This window comes from Seriola dumerili, unplaced genomic scaffold, assembly GCF_002260705.1.
Source record: "Seriola dumerili isolate Sdu_G_001 unplaced genomic scaffold, Sdu_1.0 BDQW01002262.1, whole genome shotgun sequence".
Taxonomy (NCBI): domain Eukaryota; kingdom Metazoa; phylum Chordata; class Actinopteri; order Carangiformes; family Carangidae; genus Seriola; species Seriola dumerili.
Window position 1 is genome coordinate 759,883 of NW_019176517.1, and position 17,839 is coordinate 777,721.

General features: G+C 39.2%; 2 protein-coding genes across 2 annotated transcripts; one reads left to right on the forward strand and one right to left on the reverse strand.

The window, feature by feature from the left end:
• Positions 1-4,432: 4,432 nt before the first annotated feature.
• On the forward strand, positions 4,433-9,239 carry psme1 (proteasome activator subunit 1). The gene is made up of 11 exons (XM_022769137.1): positions 4,433-4,650; positions 4,897-4,929; positions 5,026-5,088; positions 5,243-5,344; positions 6,189-6,246; positions 7,259-7,356; positions 7,511-7,579; positions 7,684-7,751; positions 8,077-8,131; positions 8,319-8,405; positions 9,008-9,239. The coding sequence occupies exons 1-11, from the start codon at positions 4,597-4,599 to the stop codon at positions 9,086-9,088; spliced, it is 768 nt and encodes a 255-aa protein (XP_022624858.1). The 5' UTR covers positions 4,433-4,596; the 3' UTR covers positions 9,089-9,239.
• Positions 9,240-9,322: 83 nt separating this feature from the next.
• Positions 9,323-11,550, reverse strand: fitm1 (fat storage inducing transmembrane protein 1). The gene is given in 5 exon segments (XM_022769136.1): positions 9,323-9,591; positions 9,594-10,063; positions 10,065-10,175; positions 11,147-11,168; positions 11,171-11,550. Coding segments are annotated over 5 exon segments (930 nt in total). The 5' UTR covers positions 11,412-11,550; the 3' UTR covers positions 9,323-9,505.
• Positions 11,551-17,839: the final 6,289 nt, after the last annotated feature.

Below are 17,839 nucleotides of genomic sequence, written 5' to 3' on the forward strand. Positions count from 1 at the left end.
CACGAGCACACTGATCAAACCGGGTGTCACATCAGCCCCTCCGAATACAGCTGGATGAGAACATGAAAAAATGCCATTTCTGTTAACTAATTTATACAACAATATAATAATTTATTTAACCTAAGTTTGGGTGTTTTAGGCCAATCTGAGATGACCCTGGTGACATCTTTAGAAATTTCCCACCAGAGCCACAAAAGACAGCTGTTTTCACAAGCTGAGCTGTGTTCCTCATGACAAATACACTAAACATAATTTATAAAAATCGGTTGTTTGGCCCTTTACTGTGCTGAAAAGTAAAGGGCTCTCTGCATTACCCTTAATTGTGTTTAATGTTGATTTGTCTTATGTATCATTTCACCAATTATAATCCTTCCTTTCTCGTGGATGTATTTATGTTACTGTATTTGACTTTATTATTTAATATTATTTTATTATTGTTTTCAATAAAGTTACCAAAACAAAGGTTTCAAGAGGCAGAGTGCAAGTGAAATGGCTTGGCTCCACTCAGTCTACTCTATATAACAACAAAAGGCAATATTCAAGAATCAAGACTTGAAAAAGCCAACAAAATATTTAATTAGAGACTGTCATAATTTTTGACTATTGGAGCTCAAATTTCCAACAGTTCCCTCTTTGGGTCGGGGTTAGCATTGGGTTTGGATTAAGGCGGAGCCTGCAGTGCTACCCACTGAGGGTTTATAGTTCTATTATTCCAGGAGAATATTGTTGTAATGATCACTTTTACAACACTGATAACTGATAAGCATTTTGCTTGAGTGAAATAGCTGGAGTTTCAGAGTTGAGCCAGAAGGAGGAGTCACCCTCTAAAAGTACAGAGCAATCAAGTCTGTCTGCATCTGTTTTTTAAATAGTGAATTTCCTGTTAATGTTTCCCTCTGGTAACTGGGGGAGGGGTCTCTTACACACACACACACACACACACACACACACACACACACATACACACACACACACACACACACACATACACACAGAGAGAGGGGAAGTAAAGGGGTGGGAGTTGGACAGGAGACTGTACTGTAGATAGGAGATAGTGAGAGATACAACAGTCCTACACTGCATGCTGGCTAAACTTAAGCCCTCCTATCTCATGGTCTCTGATAGTCAACCAAAGAGACTCTCAGTGCACATGGATAACACAGACACAGACACACACAGACACAGACACAGACACACACATACACACACACACACACACACACACACACACACACACACACACACACACACACACACACACACACACACACACACACACACTCTCTCTGAATGCCTACATGCTAAAAGGCCATGACTGCAGTCTATGGTTATGGAAGGTGACATTCAGAAATGCAGCAATATGCACAGAAGTAACAGAAGCCTGAATATTATTTGTCAATGAAAGATCACAATGGGTGATCACCCATCTGTTGCTATTTAAAGTCTCATCCTAAGTGTTTCCCCCTTTTTAAAGGCCAACAACCACAGTCTAAAGAAATCTAAATATAAACTGCAATACTGTGATGGTGAACATTGGCATGACTTCAGTGTTGTTGTGTGTGCTGACTGTAACCTGTAATGCATTAATGATCTCACTGATCTCATTGTTCAACTCATATGAATGTCAGAGAAAGAAAACATATTTCTGAAAAAAAAATCAACATCATTATTTTCCTTTTACAGTAATGATCTGTTGATCAATCAAGCCACTGAACTGTTAAATGCAAATTAGTTTAAAATTTTCAGTGAACAGACATCATCTTCAAATTTCAACTGTATGGTTTTGTTAGGGAGCTGGGAAGCATCGCCCTCACTTCACACAAGGTGAAAAAACACACACATACACATTGACTGTATAAAGTTGGACAAACAGACCAGTAAAGGAAGTATGTTGTGCACTCTCTCTTTGAGGTCTACTTCTGGGGGGGTGTTTTTCATGTAGTTTTTCAAGACTTCAGCCACAGGGCTTAGGCTGGACCAGGTCAGAGAGGACAGAGGGGAGGGTGTAGAGAGTTTTTGGTTTGGTTTGTTTGGTATTTGTCAAGTTTATTATGTATTCTATTTATCCTGTATTAGGCAATAGTCATTTGTATTGCATGTACTGTATGTAAATATTGATGTTATTATATTTGATATTGAGCTGGTAGAGACTCTACGCATATATACCAGGTGAGAAAGTAGCATTAGTGTCAGGGTCAGGTTCTCTGTGGTTGCTGTGCCTGCAAAGCTGCTTTTGTTGTATACCAGCCTGCTACATGTTTGTGATACTATTAACAATTTTTGTACCTTTTTGAAACCTTTTGTGGGCACAAGTAAAAAGAAAAGCTCTGGAAAAAAACTGCTTTTCTGATGCTGTTTGTTCCTCCACCACACTTTACACCTTAATCTGGCAGCATTCACACTGTTTGTAAGGGCTCACCATCATCAAAATCTACAGGTTCTATCTGATTATATTTGAATAGAACTATATCAGGTACACCAAAAAGCGTGCTAGGAGTATCATACAGTTAGAAACACAATGTAATGTGATAAATGACATTAATGATGTAAGCAACTGATATCTAAAAAAAGTCAGAGAGTTGCTTTCTGTAGTCATTTAACTCTCAGCAATAAATGTCAATGAAGCTTCCTTACTGTGTTTCGGAAAGTGAAACGACAGTAGAAGAACTGTGAGCCATGTTGAAATGATAGTGTCAAAATGTAAATGTCACTCTTTAAAACATCTAGACATGAAACTATACATATCAGCAGTGGTGGAAGAAGTTCTCAGATCCTTCACTCAAGTAAAAGACAAAATACCACAATGTACAATTACTCTATGGCAAGTAAAAGTCCTGCATTCAAAATTCTATTTCAGTCAAAGTAGATTATTGCCACCAGTGTGTACTTAAATTTTAAAAGTAACACAATTGTTTTCTTGCACACATCATAATAATTTGTGCACACAAGTTGTTGTCCATTTAGCAAGCAAAAAACAACCAAGATAATAATTCTGGGGGGCTTTAGAGGCTCTACTGTTTCACTACTGTACAATTCCAGCTTTATCATTTGATTTTTAGTACATGGTGACCACATGTAAATCCAGTAATAATAGCAGTGAAATAAAGAACTAATTATAGTACAATACAGTACTTTATGTTCCATCACTGCATATCAATGTGCATACTGTACTGTTGTTTTTCAGTTAATATGGTCAGCCTGTAACAGTGGAAGGTTGTGATCAAATCATTAGACCCACACATGGACCCAATGTACAATGACACAATTTACTTGTTCACAAATCCTGAAGGTATTTTCTCTCTATCTCCCTCCACCCCTCCCTCCCCCACTTTTCTTCAGATAGATGACCTTCGTCCTCAGTACTTCTCAACAAACTCCCTGAACCGAATAACACACAGCAGAGTTTTAATAACTCACTCAATCAAATCACAGAATCAATAACTAATCATGCTCATGCTGTAAACAAATCCGGCTTTTGCCCTTTAGGTCCAACCTCGAATGATACCGCATGCCTGACAAGTGATGTATTACTGTGGTGCTGAAGACTACGGATGTTCAGACATATGTTAATAGGCTTTATACAACAGGGTTTAAAAGGAAACAACTGCCTCTTCTGTCCACTCAGGATCCTGTATTTGTTTTAGGCTTTATCCTGGCTGTGTCCACACAGTTCCTGATCAAAGAGTCCACATGTCATCACATGTATGCTGACGTATGACAGCAGATCCCTGAAATACTGGGTGAAGGGCCTTAGTCCTTAGTTTTATAGTAAACAATAGTATGCTAAAGTTGTGCTGTTCTGATGTTGAGTGAGGACACCAGTGGAGATTTATCTTTATTTTGCTTTCACTAGGCTGTTTGGACTGTGTCTTTTTGTTATTTAAATGTGTGGGCAGAAAAAAGCTCTATCACCATTTTTAAAAATATTTTCAAATATTGTGTCATTTGTGTCATGAAGGAAAGTTGGTTCATACCCACTGCAATATAAATATGATTAAATGATTTTTCTTTAAAAACGCACACAAAAATCAAATGGCACATAACTTCACAGGTTTACTCAGGTGCTATTAATCATTGCCTACTGTACATCCTGTAGTTTGCCAGAGGACAGTTTCCTTCACTTAGAACAGCAGCGCTATCGGGTGGACACAGTCAGAACTTACAGAGGTACAGATGCTGTTATGTGATCACTTGCGGGATAAGACTGATTTTTCAAATTCTTACAAAATGTTAATTTATAATACAGTTGTGCTACTCAATCAAAATCAAGATATTCTTTTCATATACATTATTGCAATTGATGCTTTGAGGCTAGTCAGAATATTTCCCATCAGTGGCTCTTGCTACGGGAAATGAAAAAACAACTACAAGCCCCACAATACAACAGGATCCTTCGCTATTAGAGTGGGAAAGTACGGAACAGTTTGAAAATGCGCTTTACTTTCATTTTCGCTTTTGATGCTGAGTAACTGAGCAGTTTTTTCGTGTCGTGCTCGGCCTTGAATTCCAAAGATATATAGCTTGTTATTGTTTATCACTGCTAAAGTTAAGGGTAAAACGCTGTTATAAACTTTATACAACGATAAATTACTGTTCATGTACAGACACGAAATGGCTTCTCTGGATATTCACCTCGGATCGAAGAAACAGGTAAGGACCAGTGTCTGCTAGCATGATTTCCATTGAACATTTTAAAGCCATATTCCTTTCAAACACCTGGCAGTGACGCTAACAGGTGAGCTAGTGTCCAGGTAAGAGTGAGTTTGACAACCAGACAAACAGCAAAAATCCTACAGGTCGTTGTCAGGTGTGTAGCTGCTACACGGCCTGTGTAGTTGTGTGAACAAGACTTTCCAACTGGCGCTCATAAGAAATCATTTCATCTCTTCACTGCAGGTGGATGACTTCTGCCAGAAGCTCACCAAAGAGGTAATTTATCCAGTAGTTAAAAATATTTCACAAAATTAATCTTTTCACATTGATCCGAATTATGTTCCATAATAATAATAATTTTTTTTACAACAGGCAGAAGAACTGGTTTCAAAGTTTTTCCCTCAGAAAATGGAAGAGCTGCAGATGTTGCTGAAGGTATATCTGTGTTTTTATGAGGCAAAATGGGGACAAGGGTGTTGACGGGATCTTTTCAGGGTTAACTTGGGGTCCTGAGGCAAATTAAGAATGACCCTGTTATGATAAATCCTTCCCCTGCATCAGGACATTTATGACTTGTGTTTGCTGCCAGACATCTTTCAGCTGTGAGGACATGGCGTCCTTGAAGGCTCCACTGGACATCCCAATGCCTGACCCAGCTAAAGAGGAGGCCAATCGCAAGAAGAAGGAGGAGGTAGGTCCCACACTCACTAGGTTTTAGCCTGTTTTCTCTGAAATTGCTCCAGTATATTGGTTTGAAGAAGTCCAATTAAAGCACTGGAGTGTTATAACTTTTATTTGTTTCTTAGAGTCAGCATAATTAACTCCAGGGCTGTAATTTGTTTACAGTTAATTGCCAAATTAAGAAAACACCCCCAGAAATTTTAAGAGGTTGAATGGAAAATAAACACCAGTGCCAGGTTATGAAAATAAAATGTGTTTCATAAATGTTTTATTTCCCTAACCTTTGATTTTTTTCAGGATCACTGCATTAAGCCTCTCAACTGGGATTCTCAGCCATTGGTCTATATTTAGTATGCTATCAATCAGTCCCCAGTTACCATTGCCAACAATCACTGTGCAATTTGCAAAGGCTGTTTTACAGATTGGCAATGAGGGGGCCTTTTGAGTGATGTTTAAAAAAAGATCTGAATTGACATCTTCGTCTACTGTGAATTTTAAAATTTATTTGGCATTAAATGATATTAAAGTTATTTCTTTTTGTTGAACTTAATTGTAACTAGACTAGCACTGAAAGAACTGTGTAAGGAGCAGCAGCACCCTGTAGGTTCTTTATACAACACAGAATGATTTCCAGTGTCCTGGGTTTGGTGAGGGGGGAAATGGGTTAGAAGAATATCTGGGATCATGTAGCAACTCAGTGTGGATGGAGCAGGGACTGCTACAGCTGGGTTAGGTTTCTTATGCAAAGACAAAATCCAACTTTTTGACATCTTTATTGAGCCAGCCAAAGAAAATAAAACATGTGGGTGAACTGTCTAAGAGGCCGTGGAAACTTTTCTGTTCCTCTATTGCAGAAAGAGGCAAAGGAGGGAAAGAAAGACAAGGACAGCAATAAAGAGGAGGAAGATGCAGGTAAATGTGTAAAGTAATAAAGCAAACTACTGATTGAAGTGACTGAAATCATCCAGTGTGGTGGTTGTCAAACACTACGACACGTCACCTGTCACTTTCACAATGTCCTCCCAGTTGAAGTTGTGTGATGACAGTTTTCTGCAGAACCTGATCATTGTGAGATGAAGCTAATATGTTACACAAAGGTTGGTGTGGAAAAATTTTTATTGGTGGAAAAATGTGTTTTTCAAAGCATTATTTCATTAATCTATGATTGCACTATGCAAACAATTCTAATAATATATTGATTGTAGTTTTTTCTATATAATGAAGTTGTTCTGTATAATGTAGTTATTCCACAAACATGGTTTAAGTTTTTATAAAGACAGTCTGTGTAAATATCAATCTCAGGTCTTTTCAAGTTATTCCTTAACCATTAATATTGAAAAAAAATGATTCCTACTGTAACCAATGAGTTGTAAAAAATCCTAGAGAAGATTGTCTCAAATCGATTGTTGGAAGTCTTGATCAATGACAATATTTTTGAGAAATTTCAATCAGGTATCGACAGCAACACAGCACAGAGACTGCCATTATAAGAGTAGTCAATAGCGCCTTTTACGCAGCTTGTTAAACACGCGAATGTTGAGCCATTATGCCTTTTGACCTGTAACACAACATGCTATCTAAAATCACACTGGGATGGCAATATGTTATGAGTGGTCTTCTTAATAATGTTCTTAATGACAACATAGCAGGATTTATGTGTAAAAGGGGCTAAAAATATCTTGATGAAGGCTGATGCAGGTGAATGCTCGGTACTGGTTCTGCTTGGTCTTAGTACTATGTCTGACATTGTGGCTTATGGCATTATTATGGTTGAGAACATTGTTTGGTATCTCTGGAACTGTGGGGCTGGGACTGTAGTGGAAAAGAAATCCTCGTAGAAAGCAGTCCAGGTGAAGCACAACTGAACCAGAATTCTCATATTGTGACTAAGTGAAGCAATGTTTGGGGATGTTTTCTCCTCCAGGCCCTCCCTGTGGTCCCATTTGCATCAATGAGCGAGTGGAGAGTCTCCTGCAGGAGGTCAAGCCTCAGATCCAGACCCTGAAGGAGAAGCTCAACACGGTCAGTCAGCCTCTTGTCTCCTGGTTCATTTTATACAAAGAGGATCAATGTAAATGTGAGAGTTAGGAATCTGCCTTTCAGTGCATATGACTTTATGTCACATGCCATGTTTCATGTGAGAGTTTCATATATATTCACAGTTCTTCTCTGGCAGGTGTCGATGTGGGTGCAACTGCAAATCCCTAAGATAGAAGACGGTAACAACTTTGGAGTAGCCGTACAGGTCAGTAACTGCTGATGTCTTATCTTCTTAAAAAGCTGTTTTTACATTTCTCTAATTTATTGTTGATCTTCAAGGTGAATTTTAGCTTTGCTTTTGTCCAACAGGAGAAAGTGTTTGAGCTGCTGACCAACACACGCACCAAGATAGAGGGATTCCAAACTCAGATTTCAAAGTAAGCGCCCATACCAAAGCAGCTGCCCTCTCTTATCTACCCACACAGGTGTTGTCCATGTTTTGGCCAGTTAGAGCTCTTTCCAGGTTATGCTAGGAATTTGCTGAGGTCATCAGACACCACAGACCAGTGCACCAGTACACCATGCAGCAACCCCTTCACTTTAAAGTGAGAGTTTTGAAAGGAGAAATAACACAATATTCCTCTTAAAAAAAGAAAAGTTGAACTCACAGATGAACTGTAAATATTTAATATATCAATATATCATACTTAGGACTGTTGAAACTGAATGACAAGAAATTTCTCTTTCCTCTTGGTTTGTTAGATATTACAGTGAGAGAGGTGATGCTGTGGCCAAAGCCGCCAAACAAGCCCACGTGGTCAGTATCTCATGTTGTGTCTTGATCAGAGTACATTTTCATAGAATAAATTAAGATAAAATAAGTTGCGTGCCACTCGCAGACTGTGTGCAAAATAAAAGACACTATGTTCTACAACATAGTACATGGCCCATGTATGTTTTTGCCTGTAAACTCAGTGTTAATGTTTGTGTGCTTTGTGCTGCAGGGAGACTACAGACAGCTGGTCCATGAGCTGGACCAGTATCAGTACTGTGAGCTCCGCCTTGTGGTTTTGGACATCCGCAACACATATGTAAGATACACACATTTTGTTGTTTACTGTGAGGTCTCTGTGCTAACAATTTGTTTGTATACAGACATTTACAGAGAATCATCTGATAAAATAAATACACAGTTGTGTAAAATATGTCAAAACACAAGTGATAATGATAAGTATGATGTAGACTGATTTACTACATTTAGGTCTGCATACATTAAAATACTGCCACTGAAACCACCTATGTGGTAAACAGTGTATTTTGAATAAAACTACCTACACATCTGTAAAATATTCCACCTGCGTTCCTGCAGTAGACATGGTGGCTAAATGGAACCCATTTCTTCTTAATAAGGGGGCAATTAAACTAATTGCTGCACTTATGTTAAATTGATTGGTGCTCCATCTCCTTCCTCTGGCTATTGTCCTGCTGTGTTTGATACTGTTAATGAACAAGGTGGTACAGGTGGTGATGAAAGGATCTGTTTGACACCATTATACAGTAGTTCTGAATCTGGGTAATGCTCTTTTATTACTTTCTTTAAACCTCTCTGTCCCTATCAGTCACTCTGCCTTATATTTCACACTGCATTTCTGCTGTTGTCTGTTTCGGACGCACTCTTTATTTCTCCCTGTAGGCTGTGCTGTTTGACATCATCAACAAGAACTATGACAAGATTAAGAAGCCCAGAGGAGACGGGAAAGCCCTCATCTACTGAGGCACACTCCCAGGCTCTCAAACAAGATACAACTAGTCTAGTATGACACTCTCATCAAGTAACAATACACCCACTCTGACAAAAATGTCCTCTTTTTCTTATTGTGCATGCATTTTGTTTCAGATTGCAAAATAAAGCAACATAAGTCTGATAACTGCCTGAAGTAATTTTGTCCAAATGGGAATCTAAAATCTTTGTTTTTAACTGATGTTGACCTGTAATGAAAGAAACCTGCATATTCATATGATGGCAGATGGCAGATTCCGGATGTAGTCTTATACAGGGTGTTTACCAGTAATATTTTATCCAACTATATTCTCTTCACAGCCCTAATGTGAAAGATTCTTGACCTTTCAAAACATCCTGAGCTTTTAAGGTCAGACTGTCATCCCAAAACATCATCTACTCTGTTTAACACTATTGAGGCTGTTTGTCAGTGTCTGTTGAGGTAAAAAGTCTGTCTCCTGGCATACCAGGACAGCCCCAGCTCAGTTTGAGTCGAACCATCCCTGATAAAGTCCTTTCCAAACCAGGTAGCCCAGAGCTCCTCCCAGCTGCTGGTAGGGGAACTTGGGGAAGTGTGTGAGTAAACACAGGAGCAGGAACATCCACATAACAAGTAGAACTACACACAGGAGGAAGATGAATCTGAATGGGGCTCCTGGGAATCTCTGCAGGGGTTTTGCTTGGACAATGTGAGGGCCAAAGACAGACAATTCCTCCACCAGCAGCAGGCAACACGAGCAGAGGATGAGGATGTCCTCGGATACTTTGTAGGCTCTCCACACCATGTAGGCTTTGAGGCAGGAGGCCTTGGTCTGGTCTTCATGCAGGAGTAGCAGTGGCAGTCCTTGGGAGGCAAATCTCTGGGTGTCCTGTCTAACGGTCATTGGTTCATAACAGGTCCCTGCTGTATCCTCCAGCAGGGTCATTAGGCGCTGACACCCCCACCAGAGGCACCCCACGACTCCTGTCTGAGAGGTGGTGGAGGGACAGAGATAGGGGGTGATGGGCTGAGAGGGAGTAGAGGAAGATGAATGAACCTTTGAAGATCCAGGTCCAACCCCAAGTGGATTTTAGAAACTTACTGTGATGAAGAATTTAATCAGAAACTCAGTGTTAGAACACAACAGTCGCAATGTAACACATAATTATATTAATTACAGATTTTTGATCCCACCTAGTCATATCCATCGGGTCTTTCAGTATGTCGTATAAAGAATTAAACAGATGACAAACATCAAAGGAAGTGAATTCATTACCAGCTCAGACAGTGTTAGTGGTATTTTTTTCACCTTGTGAGTCTGTGTGTCGCTGTAAAATATGGAGACACCTACTGTAGCAGGAACTACCAATGAGGTGGTTTTGAGTATTTTGCCAGGTGTTCAAATGTCTCTGTCTGTCTATCTGTGGACAGATTTTGTCACCATGACAGCATCCCAGCCTGCAAGATACAGTCACAAAACTTTACAGGTGTGTAGTTGAGATCAAAATGAAGGCTGACTTTTAAGATGGGTGTGGTCTGTCCCATGAGTACTGAGTGGTCATTACTACATTATTACAAATAATGCCTCTGTGGTAGTTCCTGCTTATAGTAGGTGACTCCAGGACCAATTCTACCATAATGACACACATAACACACACAGACTGACAAGGTGAAAACAATACCAGACCCACTGTCTCAGCTGATAATAATGATAATGGTTGGCAAAGGATTTACATTAAAATGATCTTTGATCTTTCGTATTAATTACTTTTAGCCGTGATTGATCACTTATAAACTCTTTATTAGCAGGCAGTGATTTATATTTATATAGTCATGGTGTGACTGAGATCCAGAAGACATATCAGTGACTAATAAATACAAGAAAATCCTGCTTAACTATGTTTCGTAACAAAGTTTTAAATGTTACTGGTCTTAAATGCGGCAGGTGAGTTAATTACCTTAGGCTCACAGGTTTTTAAAAAGAGCTCACAACTGAAAATCATGCAGCCACTTATATTTCCAGCAAAGCAACCAATTAGGGACATGATATTTTCATTTAAAAGAGCTTTTACCTGTACAGGTAGTGGTGGCTGCAAAGATGCTGAACTTTGACACACAAAAACTCAGCACCGGCCCAAACAGAACCAAACCAGACAGCATCAGGTGGAAATTTGGGTGGCTTCCTAAAATTCTGGCCAGTAAATTTGTTACAAACTCCAGAACAGTATTCAAGACTCTGAGGACAAGCCTTCTTGGCAGTACCAGCTCTTCAGCCAGCCTGTGTTACTTCTCCAAGCTGACATCTGTTGTGAGGCCATTTTTAGTCTTTAAACCCATGTTCTTCTAGTCTGCTTGTCTTCTTAAGGTACCTTTTGTAATGCTGACAGCGTTGTCCTTTTCTCTTTGTGTTCAATCACAGCCAAGGGCTAAAGTCTGCCTCACTTTCTGTTGTGTGTGAAAGGCACACTAGCCCTTCTCTCGGACCTTTCTACTTTATCACTGTCAGGCACGCAGGAGAGCACGTGTTTTACAAAAATACAACCCCTCTGTCCCCTTTACCCACCAAAGCCCTCCCCCTCCCCAGCACTGACTGAGAGTGGAGACATGGTAATGGCTGCTGCTGGAACTGACCCCATTCTCCTAAACAGTGATCAGACACCAGGCTTAAATATAGCTTTCTGTCTTTGGTTCGCCTTTCTTCCCTCTATTCTTAGAATCAGCTGCTGGAGCCAACTTTAATATTTAATAGTTAATTTAAGATATTAACTGCTGCCAGTCTACATTTGGTGCAATGGACAGCTGCTTTTCTCACAGCACTTTCAATCATGTTTATTCCCAGGCTGTCCTCAGGCCAGAACTTCTTAAATCTCTTTAACTCCCAGAGCCAAATGAAGTCAATTTAGCCTGTGCATGAGATTCATACTCAGTAAAACATACAGGTGCTACTTTTTCAAGCCAGGACATCCAGTCCCACTACTCCTTCTTCAGAGTTCAAATCCATACTGCAGAGGTACTGCTGGATGGACTGTTAATGTGTATTTGTCACCTTAAACTGACACATCTCAAAAGATGGACAAATACACTACACAGCTAGTGGCAGTAGTTTAAAAATAATTATTTCTGGATTCCTGTTGTCTTATCTCGAAATGTTAAATTCCAGGTCGAAGTACAATTTAAAACTTAAATAGCAACATGGCATTTTTGATTATTTTATGGATCCAGCTACATTTTGTAAAAATGAATACCAAATAACCAAACTCTTTCAGTGAAACTGTTACTCAGATTCAAATTATTACAAAAACTGCCAGTGAGTTTTTATAAGAATCAAATTTGTATTAAGTCAGAAAAGTAAGAGCAAATGAAACCAGAAATGGCAAAGAATCTCGGTCTAATTTTATAGTACTTATTGCATTGCTGTCAACTGAACGACCTGGAGGCAACTTGGTTTTGTTTCCTAAAGCAGCAAAATGTCAGTTTTCTGTTATGTAGTGTGAACACCACAATTTAGAATTTGCTCTCGTTGAAATGGGGCACCAGGCCTCTGGGAGGACAACAATGAATTACTTCATTGATAAATTTCTCATATCAGAAGCCATGACTTCTCGATTCAATGGATCTCTAGTCTCTACTTCAAAAGAACACAACTGGACAACAACTGGGTGTAAATAAAGTTCATTAACTAAACCTCTATCTACAGAGTAAATGCAACGTGTAATAATCATAAAGATGAAAATAACGATGAAATGAGCTGTGTGATGAGTTGGTAATGGTGGGAGACAATATGTTAGTGCATAGTGTGTAGCCAACACACTATGGCTATACAGCTAATGATGCTACGTCTACGAATGAGATTTGTCGATAAAATATTGCTATATTTCGTCATCAACCCAGTCATGAGCAGAAGGTCAAGACCGGCCTACTGTGAGTTGTGCTGTAGCTGGAGACCCTTGGCTGGAACCCAGGTGGCTCTGGTTGACATGGTAACCGTGGAGACACGGGATCTAGGTGGATTCTCCTGGAGGCCGTGTCCGGTTATCACAGTGAAGGATTCTGCCGGTGTCTCAGCTGTTCAGCTCTGGTGGAGTTTACCAGGAGACTTTCTGTCTCGGGCAGTCTTGATTTCTGGTAGGTTCATCTTCAGGCAGTCATGGGCAGATGTGTTATCTGCTGGCGTCTCTTGCGGGTTGGTGTGAAATAAACTCTAAGGCACTTCACTTTGGCTAAATAACTTTAGAGGAGACTGGCGTTGACCAAATGACTCTAGTCACCCACCCATGGTGGGCGGCCATCTGTCTCGTCCAGTTGGGTTGAAGAGATAGATAGAGAGAGAGAGAGCAAGAGAGAGCACAGGAAAAGAGCAAGAACGTGCAATGATAGCAAAAATAATAATAGTGATAGTAACGGCAGTAACAGCAGTAGTACTGTAATGGCAACTGTAGTGCTCCTACTGACAAAAATAGTAATGACAGCTAATAACATTAATAATATCATTATTAATTATAGTGAAATTTTAGTCCTGTTAGCGAGCTGTGCCTAAAGACAGCAGACATCGCTGAAGATGTAGTAAATATCACAGTCCTCTACAGTGAAGTTACAACAACAACACACCGAGCAAGGGAGAGAGAGAGAAGCTAGTGCTAACTGCTAAGCTAAAGTAACTAGCACATCTGAACAGCATGTAAGCAACTGCTGAGTTAGTGAAAGTCGCTAAAAGGAGCAGAGAGCTCTGGGTGCTGGAGCAGAACTAGTGTAAGTTTAAATATACAGCAGGTAGTTAGACTATGTGATAACGGCAAGAAAGAAAACAGCAATATTAACAGTGTTCAGACAGAGCAGCAATATTCTCTACCAGTAACAGAAACTGAGATGGTACGCCACACTGATGTCAGGCTCAGCACGTCAACACGTCAACACCTCAACGGCATCACCACTATTAGTGAAAAGACATCAGTAGATGTAAATCACTGTGTAAAAATGTTCTCAGATAAAAGGACAAAGTCAGTTAAAATGTTTCTTAGTAAACGTGTTACTGCGTTACATTTGAAAATGGGGAGAGAGGGGTTAAACATGTCATAGGGTGATAATAATAATATATGATAAAACTATAAAATGAATAATCTTTAGGTTACCAGATATATCAATTACCTGGTGAGAACAAGAACAAAATCAACCAATTCATAGCAGTTAGGCACTTTGGAGGCTGAGCATACACCTGATAATTATTAATATAGGCCTACTCATTTGGCAATTTATTATTAAAATAGTTTTAGACAGTTGTTGATTCAATTGATCACTGTGGAGGATGTAGTGTATATTACATTATACAGAGGTGTTTCTGTTATTTAGCCTACCTTAAGTGATAAAAATGGGGTAGTGGGGGTGGCAGTGGGGGTGGCAGTGGTGATGGCGGTGGTGTGTGTGTGCCCGGATACTGCTTTAGTAGCACCTGCTGAGACCTGAGACCTACTGAATTTGTATTGCAGTCCAAGGGAGAGCTACTATGATGGTTGACCAAAAGCTCAAAGTAAATTCAATATGTCTGCTGCTGCACTTACTGTTGTACTGTCCAGTCTGAACTGTAATCTTTCTCCATGAGCACTAACTTGTGAACAGCTTTCTCCCTGTGTGTATGTGTGTGTGTGTGTGTGTGTGTGTGTGTAGGTGTGTGGCTGTGTTTGTAAACATCACAGAGATCAAAGAGTCTCTTAACAAGCTGGTTCGAACACCTGTGTCTAGCTGGAAGACACAGAGCTGACACAGATCTGGGTGTGATTTGGGCTCGGCGAGCCTCTCAAACGCCTGCTTTTTGTGAAAAACGGTAACTTCTATCAGAACCATGAGTAGACCATGACGGGCACAAGACCTTCGTGCACTGCTTATCTGGCTTTGGTGTTTCTAGAGCCAAAAATGTGGACAAAGGAACAAGTTACAAAAAAATGTGTGGGAGAGGTGGCGGGTACTCCCATCGCTTTGAGGCTCATGTTCAAATTCTGTAAGTCTCTGTGCTAAGGTAGACACATTGTATGAAACAGGACAAATTTGTCTACTATACCGAGGAAGCCGTGATGTGTGAAGACTGAAATACTGTATGTAGCCATGAGGATGAGTAAAACAGAATTTTTTCAGAGTACACATTCTGTGTAATACAAACCCATTATAAAGTCTGAAACGGTCTAAAAATTAATGAACTGCAATTTTGTGTAAACTGTAATAGTTGTCAAATACCAATTCAACTGAAAAGAGTCTCAAGTCTTGTGACCCGTTTAATGTTCAAACATTTTTCTACGTTGAAGTATGACGCAGGAAAGTCAAAGCACACCATTCCCGATCGAGCCGAACACATTGATATATATATGTTGTCTGTGTTTTCTCAAAGCTGCGGGACTAGTTATGCGCCGAAATTTCGATACGGAAGAGGTATAAGACGAACTAGAAAATGCATTACCTAACGAAAATGCTGAATGAGATTGCTGAAGCAACGCTGAATAAGCTAAAGCAACTGCTGAAGCAATGCTGAAGTAGCTCAAGCAATTGCTGAAGTAATGCTAAAGTAGCTCAAGCAATGGCTGAAGACAAAAAGGCAAAATTGTAAGCTGGAGGACGAATGGTATGAAATGGTTGAAAAAGGCCTTAGTTGTTGTTGGTAAGTTTAATAAACAGTACAAAACTCTATGAAAATGTACAAAATGTACAAAACAGAAAAAAATTTAAGTTGAAAGCTAAATGGCCTAAATTGGCTGAAAAAAAAACCTGACAAAGATGAAATGTATAATCAAAACCTGAAATGTCACACCTGAGGGAGATTTCTGACACAATGCTAAAATAGTTGAGAAAGCAGGTCATATTAAGTTAAGTACAGTGCTTTGAAAAATTAGATGCCAAAATGTTAAACTGGAGGAGCTGAAGTCCATTAGCTGCAAAAGCTGAGAACTGAAACATGTTGAAATAGTTGAAAGCCAAATTATTAACTGGCAATGGTGGAAGTAGGAATAAAATGCCTTAAAAATGTGAAGAAGCAATGATGATGAAAGATGAACTGCATCCTAAACATTAGAAACTCTAATTTAAGATATCAATAAGCTGAATAATGGCTTAATAGCTGGAAGTGTTGTGAACACTTTAAAGTTTGAATGAAGCCTGTAGCTGAAAGTATGCTCAAGTACTTGAATTTCAAACACTTAGAACTTTTGAATGATTTGAAAATCACCTCCATTCACTTACACTGTAAACAAATTGCAGAAAAACTTCTTTAAAAGATGAATAATATCAAAAAGTTGAAGGTAAGGATACATCTCCTGAAGAAGCTGAACATTTTGATAGCTGAACAGTTTGGAAAGTAAACGGAGGACATGGAGTATACCACCAGTGGAGCAGGTTCAATTCAGTATGTCTGCTGCTGTATTTACTGTTGTTCTCCCTCTCTGACTACTAATTTGTAAACAGCTTTCTGTCTGTCTGTCTGTGTGTGTATGTGTGAGTATCTGTTTGTGTGCATGTGTCTATTTGTGTCTGTGTGTGTTTGTGTGCCTTTCTCTAATAGGTATTTGTTCATTTTTCGACCTGACAACAACATATAGTGGGATTGCTTCATTCAGCAATCCTACCAATAAAGAGAAACATTTTTGACCTGACAACAACATAGAGTGGGATTGTTTCATTTAGCAATCCCACCAATAAAGATTTGAATAACAATAGTGTGAATGCTACAGCATTCAATATATAATAATAGAATAAATATATGATAAGTATGCAGAATAATAATATATGCCTTCAATGCTATTGCATTGCAGGCACATAATAAGCATGCAGAATAATAATATATACCTTCAATGCTATTGCTCTTCATGCACATAATAATATGGACATTCTGGATGTCATGTAGTGTGTGTTACCTTGTGTGAAGGATGCTGACAGAATGTTCACATGAAGAACATTGTCTTAAAGTCTACATGTTACATTTCAAACATTCTATAGGATAGAAGTTTGGGATTGAACTATTACAACAAACTCTCATGAGTTACAAAACAGTTAGATATTTGTATATATTCTTCCTCAGATCTGTGTCTGTGAAGAGTGTTCTACTGGTCACTTTTCAGGATTGGAATGTAGTTTATGACCCTCTAGAGAGGGACAGAGGAAGGGAGATTGGTGTGTATGTGTGCGTGTTCATGCATGGCAAAGAGAGGCCACACCTTAGTGATAATCAGTCCTTTTGGTGTTACTTGTCCTATATAAGAAACAATCAAATATCATAAGATGTCCTATATAAGAAACAATCAAATATCATTAGACTTATTGTGACTTAGTCTTATTGTTACAAACTGGAGATTTTGCCTTTGTTCTCCAGTTGCCTGGTGTCCATTCATTGATTCTGGAGCTGACCCTTTGACCCCATGGTCTGGTTCTGTGTCTCTCTGACATGCTAAAGGCATCGTTTGTTTGTGAGAGAAGGGTCTTTTGTCTCTGTTTCCTATCAATGTGATAGTTTGATTGTGGGAAGAGTAACGAAGTGTCAATTTTGGGTCTGTAACTGTAATGTCTTTACAATTAACTTTTTTAATGGCTTGTGACTGATGCCAGGCCAGGTATGTATGCTACAGTTATGTGCGACTGGTAAATGACAATCTGTCAGACATATCTAACCAAATGAAATGGACAAATGACAATTTTAACAAAAAGTAATTCAATTTAAAAAAAAGGATGAACAACTTGAAAACTTGTTTCCAGTGTTTCATGTGCTGTTTTTGACAGTGTCTCCGTAGTTC

What these genes read in the sequence shown, in the direction of transcription:
- psme1 (XM_022769137.1), top strand. Translation starts at nt 4,597, where the DNA reads ATGTACAGACACGAAATGGCTTCTCTGGATATTCACCTCGGATCGAAG. An exon ending in ACTTTGGAGTAGCCGTACAG is followed by an intron (nt 7,580 to 7,683) that starts GTCAGTAACTGC and finishes TTTGTCCAACAG; the next exon opens with GAGAAAGTGTTTGAGCTGCT. An exon ending in TTCCAAACTCAGATTTCAAA is followed by an intron (nt 7,752 to 8,076) that starts GTAAGCGCCCAT and finishes TTGGTTTGTTAG; the next exon opens with ATATTACAGTGAGAGAGGTG.